Raw genomic sequence first — 11340 nt, forward strand, 5'->3', positions numbered from 1 at the left:
TAATCCCAGCACTCAGGAGGAAGAGGGAGGTGGATCTTTGAGTCTGAGGCCAGCCTGATCTACAGAGCTAGTTCCAGGACAGTCAAGGCTACACCGGGAAACCTTATCTCAAAAACCAAAACAAAGCAAAACAAAACAAAACCTTGGAACTGTCTTAAAGAAAAAAGGAAGGAGGGGCTAGCAAGATCCACTAAGCCTGGTGATCTGGAAGGAAAGAAATGACTCCTACAAGTTGTCTTCTGACTTTTACTTATGTATTCCACACTCTTTCATCCTCCCCTCCCTGGCACAAAATAAGAGGAAGCTGTGGTTCCATGTTGGAAAACTCAGATATTTAGTATGTACAAAGGCCCTGGCTTTGATGCCCTGCATTCTTTACCCTCACCCAAGCTTATAAAGGCTGGCCCAATTGTGCAGTTCCAGTACTCAGGAGGCTGAGGCAGGAAAATCACAAGTTCACAACCAGCCTTGAGTTACATTGGGGGCGGGCGGGGGCTATCTTGAGAATTAGAATATTTTTATGGTTAAAGAATCGGACTCTGTGTATCTCTTGTTACACCAGATCTCCATGTATTTGTTTTTCAGACCCAGTGGCTTATTGGCTCAGGAACGAAAGCTTTGTCGGGATCTAGTCCATAGCAACAAAAAGGAGCAGGAATTCCGTTCCATTTTCCAGCACATACAGTCAGCTCAGTCGCAGCGTAGCCCCTCAGAATTGTTTGCCCAGCACATAGTGACCATTGTTCATCATGTTAAAGGTGAGTTGATTTCTGCATATTTGTCTTTCTAAAACAAGATGACAAGGGAATGGGAAGCCTCTAGGATCTTTAAAGCTATAGGTTAGGTTAAAGGAACAACTTTCAGTGAGAGATTTCCATATTTTAATAGAGATGAGTGTTTTGAAATGCTAACAATCTGTAGTCATGATTACAAAATTCTCAACACAAAGTATGAAGACTTTAGGGCTGGAGAGATGGCTCAGCGGTTAAGAGCACTGACTGCTCTTCCAGAGGTCCTGAGTTCAAACCCCAGCAACCACATGGTGGCTCACAACCATCTGTAATGAGATCTGATGCCCTTTTCTGGTGTGTCTGAGGACACCTACAGTATACTTATATATAATAAATAAATCTTTTTAAAAAAAGTATGAAGACTTTAAAGACTTTTCTATTGATTTATGTATGTGTTTGGAATGGGAGGTTCCTATGGAGGCCAGAAGAGAGCATCAGATCCCCTGGGAGCTAGATTGACAGTTGGTTTGGAGCTGTCTGAGAAGAGTGCTGGAGAGCAAACTTGTGTCCTCTGGAAGAACAGCAACCTGTCTTTGCCAAGTTCTGTTGTCTCCTGAGAAAATGGAGGTGGTCAGGCTGAGAAATGCCAAGAGCAATAAATGATTGAGAAAGCTGAACTGGGCTGGTTACAGGCCCAATCTAGAGTTAGAGTCAAGTAGTCATTGAGCCTGTGCCCCAAAGGGAGGTGAGCACCAGGGTCTTTGTCCTTGTGTCCTGTTCCCAAGATACCGGAACAAACTAGAAACCCAGCATGGGATTGTTTGTGAACCCGCTGCTTTCTTCCTTTTCCCAGCGTATTACTTAGGTGTGAGTACTTGTGTTTATCTCTGAGGCTACAGGTTCTTGGGGGAGTTGACCATTATACCTGCCTCTGATAGCCTATTCATGTATTTCTTTGAATCTTACAGAGCATCACTTTGGATCCTCTGGAATGACATTGCATGAGCGCTTTACTAAATACCTAAAGAGAGGGAATGAACAAGAAGCAGCTAAAACTAAGAAAAGCCCAGAGATACACAGGTGAGGTCCTCAACCTTACACTGGGGTTGTGGTAAAACAATTGTCACTTGATTCTAAACTCACATTGATGAGTATTAGGGGATTTGTCAGGCACATGGAGATCTTGTGTAGAAATAAAGTTGATCATATCTGTAAGTCCTTAGTAATCAATCAGATAAGTACCGGGTAAGACCATGTTTGTAAAAACAGTCTTAGAAATAGCATCTGGTGGGGTCTGTCAGCTCACTAGAACTACCAGTCTTACAGAGAAATAATGGACCCATGTACTTAGATTCTCAAGATGAGAACTGCTCTGAGTTAAACAGAACATACATATGCAGTCAGGATAGTAGACATGATTATAAGCGAATCTAAAATTGAATCTACTTTGCAAACTAGTAAGTAGCACTATTGGGAAGAAACAGAGCTCTGCTGGGCGTGGCAATACACTTTTTTTTTAGATTTATTTATTTTTTTATGTAAGAACACTGTACACACTTATTTTAAGATACACCAGAAGGACAACCATGTGGGTGCTGGGAATTGAACTCAGGACCTCTGGAAGAGCAGTCAGTGCTCTTAACCACTGAGCCATCTCTCCAGCCCCCAGCAATACACATTTTTAATCCCAGCACTGGGAGGCCAGAGCAGGCAGATTTCTTGAGTTTGAGGCCAGCACAGGCACACACAAATATAAACAAATACTTTTTGTTTGTTTGTTTTTGAGACAAAATTTCTCTTTGTAGCCCTGGTTATTGTGGAACTCACTCAGTAGACCAGGGTGGCTTCAGGCTCAGATCATCTGCCTACCTCTGCCTCCCAAGTGCTGGATCTAAAGGCATGCGTTCCCTGGCTATGAATACTTATTTTTAAATTATTTATTTTGTGTGGGGTGAGAAGGTGTAATTTTGCTACAGGTCTAATGATAGAGTGCAGCTAGGCATATACACTTAATCTTAATCCCAGAGAGGGGGAAGAGAGAGAGAGAATGAGTGAGGGAATATATACATGGCAACAGATAAGCTATGAAAAGTAATTATGTCCATCTATGGCTCCATTACATACCTTAGGATCTAGAATGTTGACTAATACTGTTGTGTAGAATAGTATGCAATTACTGTACTTTTAATTTTAGGAGGATAGACATTTCCCCCAGTACATTCAGAAAGCATGGTTTGACTCATGAGGAATTGAAAAGTCCACGGGAACCTGGCTACAAGGTGAACTGTTGCTTTGATCAGTAATTCCAACAAAATGAGTGCGTTGGGCATGAACTTGACAGAAATGTGTTTGTTTAAATTACTCTCTACTTAAGTTTGTGTTTTTCTTTTAAGGATGGGCATAATTCTAAAAATGAACTACAAAGGGTTAATTTTTATTAAAATGTATCAACAACCTTTGTGAAGTGGTTAGAATATGGTAAATGACCCCAGAGTCTATTGAGGTGAGCTTGAGAAAAAAAAGAGAGGCGTTTTGGAACAAGTGCCCATGATGAGAGAAGAAACTTTTTGTGATATTTTTCTGCTTGTAAGTATTATCAAATCAACTGTCTACATGCACTATTTCCAACCATGATTTCAGAAAGACATGCATGTCAGAGCAGAGTGAAATATTCATATCTTAACTCAGTAGACTGTGTTCAACAGCTGGTGCGCTTTTTTGTTTTTTTCCTAACATTGTACCATATCATCTGTCAATTACTGTTACTTTAAAATGGCCTGGCTATATTTGCAATGATGTGCACATAACACTGTTACTAAGAGGTTTAAACTCATGCAGTCTCTTACTGTAAAATAAATGGATGGAATTTTTAAGATCTTAATATTTATTGACCATCATTCATATATACAGTTTAAAATTTGAAATGAAAGATGGCTGTTCTGTGCTGCTGAAACTTTTTTTTAAAAATGCTGTTTTAAAATTTTCCAAACAAATTTGTCTTTTTGGTTGAAAGTATTGACCCCTTATCCCTGTCTCCACATGCCTGGCCCTAGTGAAGCAGCAGAAATCTGTGCTCCATGCCTCCAACAGCCAGCTTCTTAGTGATGCTGTCTAGTGGCCTAGGAGCGGTGGCTGCATTTGTCCTTTGTTGTCATTTATTTGTCTATTTATTGGCTTAGATCCTCTCAGAAACAGGTGGATAAAATAATAAACCTTCCTGTCATTCTTGCTATTAATTTCAGTGAAATATTATTGCATTGGGAAGTCTATGGTTCATGTGTGTAAGATGTTAATATAGAGTAGACGGCTTCCTGTTAGCGAGGGCTTGTTTCTATTAGACCAGTCCCAGTGCATGATGTCCCTGAAGCCATCTTAGGCATTTGCCCTCTTGAATTTTCCCTGGGTGTTATTGAAGGCCATTGCAGAGGTGATCTGGCCAATGTTGCTTTTTTTTATCTTTTCTTATTCCTAAAATACCTTAAGGTAGTTCCACACAGTAGTGGGTAACTGCTTTAGGTAGAGAGAAGTAAGCATTTCCTATAAAACTAATAGAAACACCTTCCAGAATTGATTTTGGCCATCTCAGCGTGAACACCTAGCCAGTCAAAAATTCACATACAGCATTTTCAAGAGATAGCACCTTGATTGTTCTTTTGAAAAGCAAAACAAAACCTGGCTGGGACGAGGCTCTTAGATCCCCAGGGCTTCCATTAGTAGAAACCACATTTGAGAATGAGTGAGTCAGCAGTTCTGGATCCCCAAACCGTAATTTTGACATTTTTTTTGGCAGGCTGAAGGAAAGTACAAAGATGATCCTGTTGATCTTCGCCTTGATATTGAACGCCGTAAAAAACATAAGGAGAGAGATCTTAAGCGAGGTAAATCAAGAGAGTCGGTGGATTCCAGAGACTCTAGCCACTCAAGAGAAAGATCAACTGAAAAGACAGAGAAAACCCACAAAGGATCAAAGAAGCAGAAGTACGTGATACCCCTGTCTGACACCCTAGATTCTGGAGTAAAGTCTTTCCACACTACACTGTCTTAGTGGTAGTGGTTTGGTTTTGCCTTTTGCTACAGTCTGAACACAAAACCCTGGCTGGCTTAGAAGTTACTATGTGGAACAAAACACTCTGCCCCTCCAGTGTTGAGATTACCTGAGAGCACAGAGCACATGTTCCTTTGGACTCTTGTGGTACACTGGTTAGGAATGTAAGCATTTGCAGCTTTGTCTTAAATACCATGTGATAGTCAAAGGGGATTTCTAACTTGCAAATAGAACTTCTATATCTAGGTAATGTTTTGTTACCTTAGTCCAAAGAAGGCTTTGTGTAAGAAACTAATGCTGGTAAGGATGGTATGGGGATTCATTGGGAAAGGTTGTTTGACAGATCTTTTGGACATGGTTTTTCTCATTAAACATTTTCTCAATGGACTTACTGTTTAGGAAGTCATTATTGCTGAACAAAAATAATAACCAGGTAGAACTAGATAGGAGAGGATTGTTGTTTTAAACTAGTTTCACAGACAGTTCAAAAGAAGTGTTCCAAATATTTTTTTTCAAAGAATTTATTTTATGTGAGTACACTGAAGCTGTCTTCAGACACACCAGAAGAGGTACAGATGGTTGTGAACCACCATGTGGTTGCTGGGAAATGAACTCAGGACCTCTGGAAGAGCAGTCAGTGCTCTTAACTGCCGAGCCGTCTCTCCAGCCCCTCCAAATATTTCTTAAAGTAGTCATTGTTGAGTTATGTAGGACAACAGTGTGCCGGTGCCATGAAATTTCTATTTGCCTTTTTTGGTGGTGCTGAGGAGTAAGTCCGCATACCGTGCAGGTGTCCAGCTGAGCTGCTTTCAGCGTTAGTGCACTGTGGAAGGTTCTACAGGTTTGGTCAGCATTCATCAAACAGCAGAATTGTAGCCTTTTCCTTCTCAAAAAGCAGCCTCTCTGCTGTTCTGAACTTGAACTGGCAGGCTTTTCTCGGGTCTCCCAGTCTGGCTTCATTCACCGTAGAGCAGCTTAAGGGTGGTCTGAACTCCTGGTCCTCATTTACCTCCCAAGGTAGGGATGATAAATGTACACTACATTCTTACTGGTGAAGAGGGTAAATTCCCACAAAAACCTCAGGACGAGCGTAAATAAGTAATTACGCTGGCTCTTTCTGAAGTATGCCTACCCATGAATTGCAGTGTAACTTTTAATAAGTTGCTTAAGCAGGTTTTTTTAGGGCAATGCCAGCCCTACCAATGAAAGGGAACAGTGGGCTTCTAAATGACTCTAAGGTGTCAGAAGAACTAAGCTCTCAGAAGTAGAGACCTCAGGTACTCCATAGTTTTTCTGTTTATTTACTTTTTTATTTTATATGCCTTTGTGTTTTACCTGACCGTGTTTGTGTAAGGGTGTCAGATCCCTTGGAACTGGAGTTAAGGACCTGTGTGAGCTGCCATTTGGGTTCTGGGAATTGAACTTGGGTCCTCTGGAAAAGCAGTCAGTGCTCTTAAACACTAAGCCACTCTCTAGCCCCCCACTGTACAGAAAGCACTTACTCATTTCCCAATACCCATATGACAACTCCGAACCATCCAGTCCTGAGGAGCCAACAAATGCCCTCTTTGGCTTCCTTTGGGCACAGAATGCTTGAGTGACTAGTCAAAGGAAAATGATTTGATTACGTGACTCTTCTTATTACTGTGTTTCTGTACAATTGGTAAAAACTTTTTTGTTTGTTTTGGCTTTTTTGTTTTGGTTTGGGTTTAGTTTTTCAAGGTAGGGTTTATATCCTTGATAGACCTATGGTCTTGAACTTAACAGAGCTCCACCTCTTGCCTCTTGCCTCTTGAGTGCTGGGCCTGGCTCAAATTGGGACCTCTTGAGAGAGCCCAACTTCTCAAAACTAATTGCAATAGCACTGAGTTTTGGAGTGGTTGGATTTTCACATTCTGTTCATGAGAACAACAACAATGTAAGCTTCTCCTTTTCATAAGTAGATATTAAAGTGGGGGCTGAAGGAAGTAGGAGGATGTCTTAGTCACGAGTTTCTATTTTTGTGATGAAATACCACGACCAAAAAGCAAGTTGGAGTGGAAAGGGTTTATTTGGCTTACTCTCCAGATCTATAGTCCATCACTGGAAGAAGTCAGGACAGGAACTCAAGCAGGGCAGGAACCTGGAGGCAGGAGCTGATGCAAAGGCCATGGATGGGTGCTGCTCACTGACTTGCTTCCCCTGGCTTACTCAGCCTTCAGCCTGCCTTTTTATAGAACCTAGGACCACCAGCCCAGGGGTGGCTCCATCCACAGTGGGCTGGGCCTTTCCCTGTTCATCACTAATTGAGAAAATGCCTTACAGTTGGATCTCATAGAGGCCTTTCTCAACTGAGGCTCCTTTCTGTGGTGGCTGTAGCTTGTGTCCTGTTGGCACAAAACCAGCCAGTTACAAAGGACAAAGTACCTTTTTTATTATTTATTTATTTATTTTATTTATTTATTTTTTTAATGTGTATGAGTCTTTTTTTCTCAACTGTATGCCTGGTGTTGAAGGAGGCCAAGGGAGGGTGTTGGCTCCCCAGGACTGGAGTTATCGGTGGTTTTGAGCAGTCATGTGGGTGCTGGGAATCAAACAAGTGCCCTTAATAGATGAGCCAACTCTCCAGTCCCAAAGTGCTTTTCATAAATGAAGAACTGAGAAATACTTTGTGGTCTCTTTATCTGGAAGCTTGGTTCTGACACTTTAGAGTCATTTAGTAGACTCCTGTTACCTTTGGCAGGGTTGGCACCATTCTGTAGTGTGTAGACACTTAGTCATCATCGTCATCTAGTTTGTCTAGTCTGTAATCCTCTCCCCCCAATGAAGGGAAAGGAAGAGAAATTACTCCAGAAAAAGTTGCTGCCAATTCTGGGCTTAACACAGCCTATCCGAGATCAGTACAGGGTGGTGAGGAGTGGGCTAATTACAATTTGGTTTGAATCAAGGCTCTTGCTCAGCTTTGTCACCTATAAATTGAGTAATATGGAATTCCCTGGTCACTTTGTTGAAAACTTGATTTACCAGTAAGGTGTTTCATCCTTAGATGTGCCGCCCACCCCCTGCGCCCACCCACAACACAGCGTCTCTTTGAGTACTAGTAGTGACAGCACACAACAAAGGGGCTTTGCTGCAGAGCCAGAGCCAGCCCGTGTGACTCCCAGGCCTGCTTGCCTTCTCTGTTGATTCATGTGTTAGACCACACTGGAGGCCAAGGTTGTTTTGTGTTCTGTATGTGTGATACATATTTACCACAGGCCTTGAAACTGTTGTATCACTGAAAGTGACTGGAGAACGGGAGGAGGCCCCAGGTCTACTTGGGTGGGGTGAGCAGGTTGGTGATGACTTGGTTGCTCAGTGGTTATCTGTCTTGATTTCCTTCTTTTTGTCTGTGTAGGAAGCACCGCAGAGCAAGAGACCGGTCTAGGTCCTCCTCCTCCTCTTCCCAGTCGTCTCACTCCTACAAAGCAGAGGAGTACCCTGAGGAAGCAGAGGAGAGGGAGGAGAGCACCACAGGTTTTGACAAATCCAGATTGGGGACCAAAGACTTCGTGGGTCCGAATGAAAGAGGCGGCAGAGCTCGGGGAACCTTCGTAAGGGCTCCCTCCCTCTTTCTCTACGCTTCCGGCTCCTCCTAGGCCTTAGTAAATCTCAGTAGAGTATCCGTTCTTTTGCCTCTGATATGAGCTATCCAGTTGTAGATTCTTTGGTTCCCTAAGCTTCTCCATTCACTTGCTTCTGTTTCTAATTACCTCCTTTTATAGCTTCCCGTCCCAGAATTTTCCTCTGTATCTTAGATCTTATTTAAAGGAAGACCTCTGGCTATGTATAGCCCCTGGACTGTCTACTTGGGAAGAGCAGAGAAAGGAATGGGTAGAAACTAGCTTAACTACTTAACTGGGAGACAACTTTCCATTCCCTGTCAGGAAATGTTCTAACAGAACGAAGGGACCTTCTACTGCTCACCTCTGTTCCTGTTGCTGCTTTTATTTCTACAGCAATTTCGAGCAAGAGGGAGAGGTTGGGGCAGAGGAAACTATTCTGGTAACAATAACAACAACAGCAACAATGATTTCCAAAAGAGAAGCCGGGAAGAAGAATGGGATCCCGAGTACACACCCAAGAGCAAGAAGTATTACTTGGTAGGTGTCTGGGACTAACCAGCAAGGGGCAGAGAGCCTTTTGCACACAGTGACTCGTTTGAAGGCTCTAATTGGTCTGTCTAATTTGTGTGGGGACTTAGAGCACTGTGGATATGTTAGTATAGTGCAGCCTTTGGAGGGCTCAGTCAGTTTTGGCTTTTAGGTGTTTATGGATTCCAGAACAAGCAAGAGATGTTATTGTTACCTTTCTTATCCTGTGATCTTAGACTCCTCACTTACCCACAGTCTCTGTCACCCTCTGTTAGTGGATTGATAAGAAAGGCAGGTCTAGGCTTTTCCTCACCTAAGTTGTGGATCGCTCCCACGCCCCTCTGGACGGTTACCTAGGCAGTAACTCGGCCTCGCTGTGACTCAGCAGCTTCATCCAAGCCCTCGTGGCTCTTGACGGTTGTGCCCAGTTGCTTGGAGCCAATTTGAAGCTTCTAGAAAACCTAGGTGTGGGGTTGTTGTGAAAGGAAGGGCCCTATAAAGGCCAGTCCCAGCTTCTGTTTGCCACCTGAGGGAGGAGCATTGCCAATCTGCTCTGTTCTTTACCGAGGCAGCCGGCAGCTTCCCTGACCTTCAGGAGCTAAGACTTTCTTGGGTGTGGCACTCTACTGGGAAGTACCGAGTCTGATCAGTAGACTGATGGGGTGGTTTGTACAGGTTTTCAGAATGCTTCACTCACTCACCTCTTTGTTATCTCTGCTGTGGAGACTGTCGGAACAGGGATTGTTAGAGGTGCAGGCTGCTTTTCCTCCTTAATACAGCTGAAGAGGGGGTGTGCTACAAGAGGGCAACCTGGGGTGGAAGGTTTGAAAGTGCTAGAGCCCCAGGTATGTCTTCTGTTATCTAATGGCCTGGTTCCATTTCATATGTTAGTATGATTGACTTTAAAATTAAATGAGATGCCTCTTGGTCTTCCTGCTTTTTTTTTTTCTTTTTTTCGGAGCTGGGGACCGAACCCAGGGCCTTGCGCTTGCTAGGCAAGTGCTCTACCACTGAGCTAAATCCCCAACCCAACAAACTTCCTGCTTTTTTTTTTTTTTTTTTTTTTGTTCTTTTTTTTTGGAGCTGGGGACCGAACCCAGGGCCTTGCGCTTCCTAGGTAAGCGCTCTACCACTGAGCTAAATCCCCAGCCCCTCCTGCTTTTTTAAGGTGTTCCATCACTCTGTTACTGTCGCGATGTTCACACTATTGCCTTAGTCCTTAGAGCTCCTTAGGGACACCAATGATATTCTTGGATCTGAGCCTGTGGGAGTTCTGAGTGGGAGAAGGGCAGGAAAGGAGGCTGAGAGGGCTCTCTGGCCTTTGTGGATGGGTACAGAGTAGAGGCTAGCACTGATTGATGCCCGTCTTCTTTCCTTGCAGCATGACGACCGGGAAGGCGAGGGCAGCGACAAGTGGATGAGCCGAGGCCGCGGCCGAGGAGCCTTCCCCCGGGGGCGGGGCCGGTTCATGTTCAGGAAATCCAGTACCAGCCCCAAGTGGGCCCATGACAAGTTCAGTGGGGAGGAGGGGGAGATTGAAGACGATGAGAGTGGGACAGAGAACAGAGAAGAAAAGGACAGTTTACAACCTTCAGCTGAGTAGGGGCCACTCTTGATGGAGCCCTTGCCGGGGAGAAAGGCACTGGGAGAGGCTGGTGGAGCTAAACAAGGAGCCTCAAGAAGATCCTGAAAACCCCACCCCACAAACCACTAGCCACACAGAATCCCACCACAGCAGAGTGTGTCCCTGGTGCTGTCTCACTGGACAGAGGACGCTGCCACCGAGCTTCCTTCAGGCCCATGTTTCCAGCAGAGCACACTGGGCTCCCGCTGTCGTTTGTGTGGGGTGGGGCAGGGTGGGGAGAAGGATGCGGATGCTTGGACTTTGTGTTGGTTTTGTCGTCCCATCCCCACTCCACCCCCAATTAGAAACCAAGTTTTCTTAATTTCATTTCATTTGGAACTAAATGGGAATTTGGTTTTCAGTCTCTTCCTGTCCTGAGTTTTTAAAAGTCCTTATATTTTTCTTTTTTTTTTTTTTTTTTTGGGGGCGGGGGATATGTAGTAATATTAGCATAAAGATTTTAATTTGGGCAACTTTGATTCCTAAGAGAAAACAAAGCATGTGAATAAAAATTGAAGTGTTCACCTCAGTTTGGGACCAAACTGCTTGGATCTTTGTACAGCCGGTTTTGTATGTTAAGGAGGAGTTTAAGGCCTTTCTGACCACCTCGTGTCCCCCTTTCTACACAGCCATGTATCACAACATGGAGTTGCTCCCAGCCTCCCCGTGCACCCTGCTCTTGTCTGACTTCTCCTGGGCTGGGCTTCCCATTCTCACCAGCAGCTCCAGCATCCCGAACTTTGTAGTCCTGCTGGTCTTCAGCAAAAGGAGTGGAAACTGGAGGGCAGTTTCTGGACGGGGTTTTCTAAGAAACTTCTGAATTCTATT

At 43.9% G+C, this 11340-nt stretch overlaps 1 protein-coding gene across 1 annotated transcript in view; it reads left to right on the top strand.

The window, feature by feature from the left end:
• Positions 1–11054, top strand: part of Thrap3 (thyroid hormone receptor associated protein 3) — a 40629-nt gene extending 29575 nt beyond the window's left edge. The window contains 7 exon segments of the mRNA XM_032898051.1: positions 586–758; positions 1700–1811; positions 2926–3010; positions 4522–4709; positions 8153–8348; positions 8754–8897; positions 10270–11054. Coding sequence (XP_032753942.1) covers positions 586–758; positions 1700–1811; positions 2926–3010; positions 4522–4709; positions 8153–8348; positions 8754–8897; positions 10270–10491 — 1120 coding nt within the window. The 3' untranslated portion in view covers positions 10492–11054.
• The last annotated feature ends 286 nt before the right edge of the window (positions 11055–11340 follow it).

The sequence above is a fragment of the Rattus rattus genome, chromosome 1, assembly GCF_011064425.1.
Source record: "Rattus rattus isolate New Zealand chromosome 1, Rrattus_CSIRO_v1, whole genome shotgun sequence".
Lineage (NCBI taxonomy): Eukaryota > Metazoa > Chordata > Mammalia > Rodentia > Muridae > Rattus > Rattus rattus.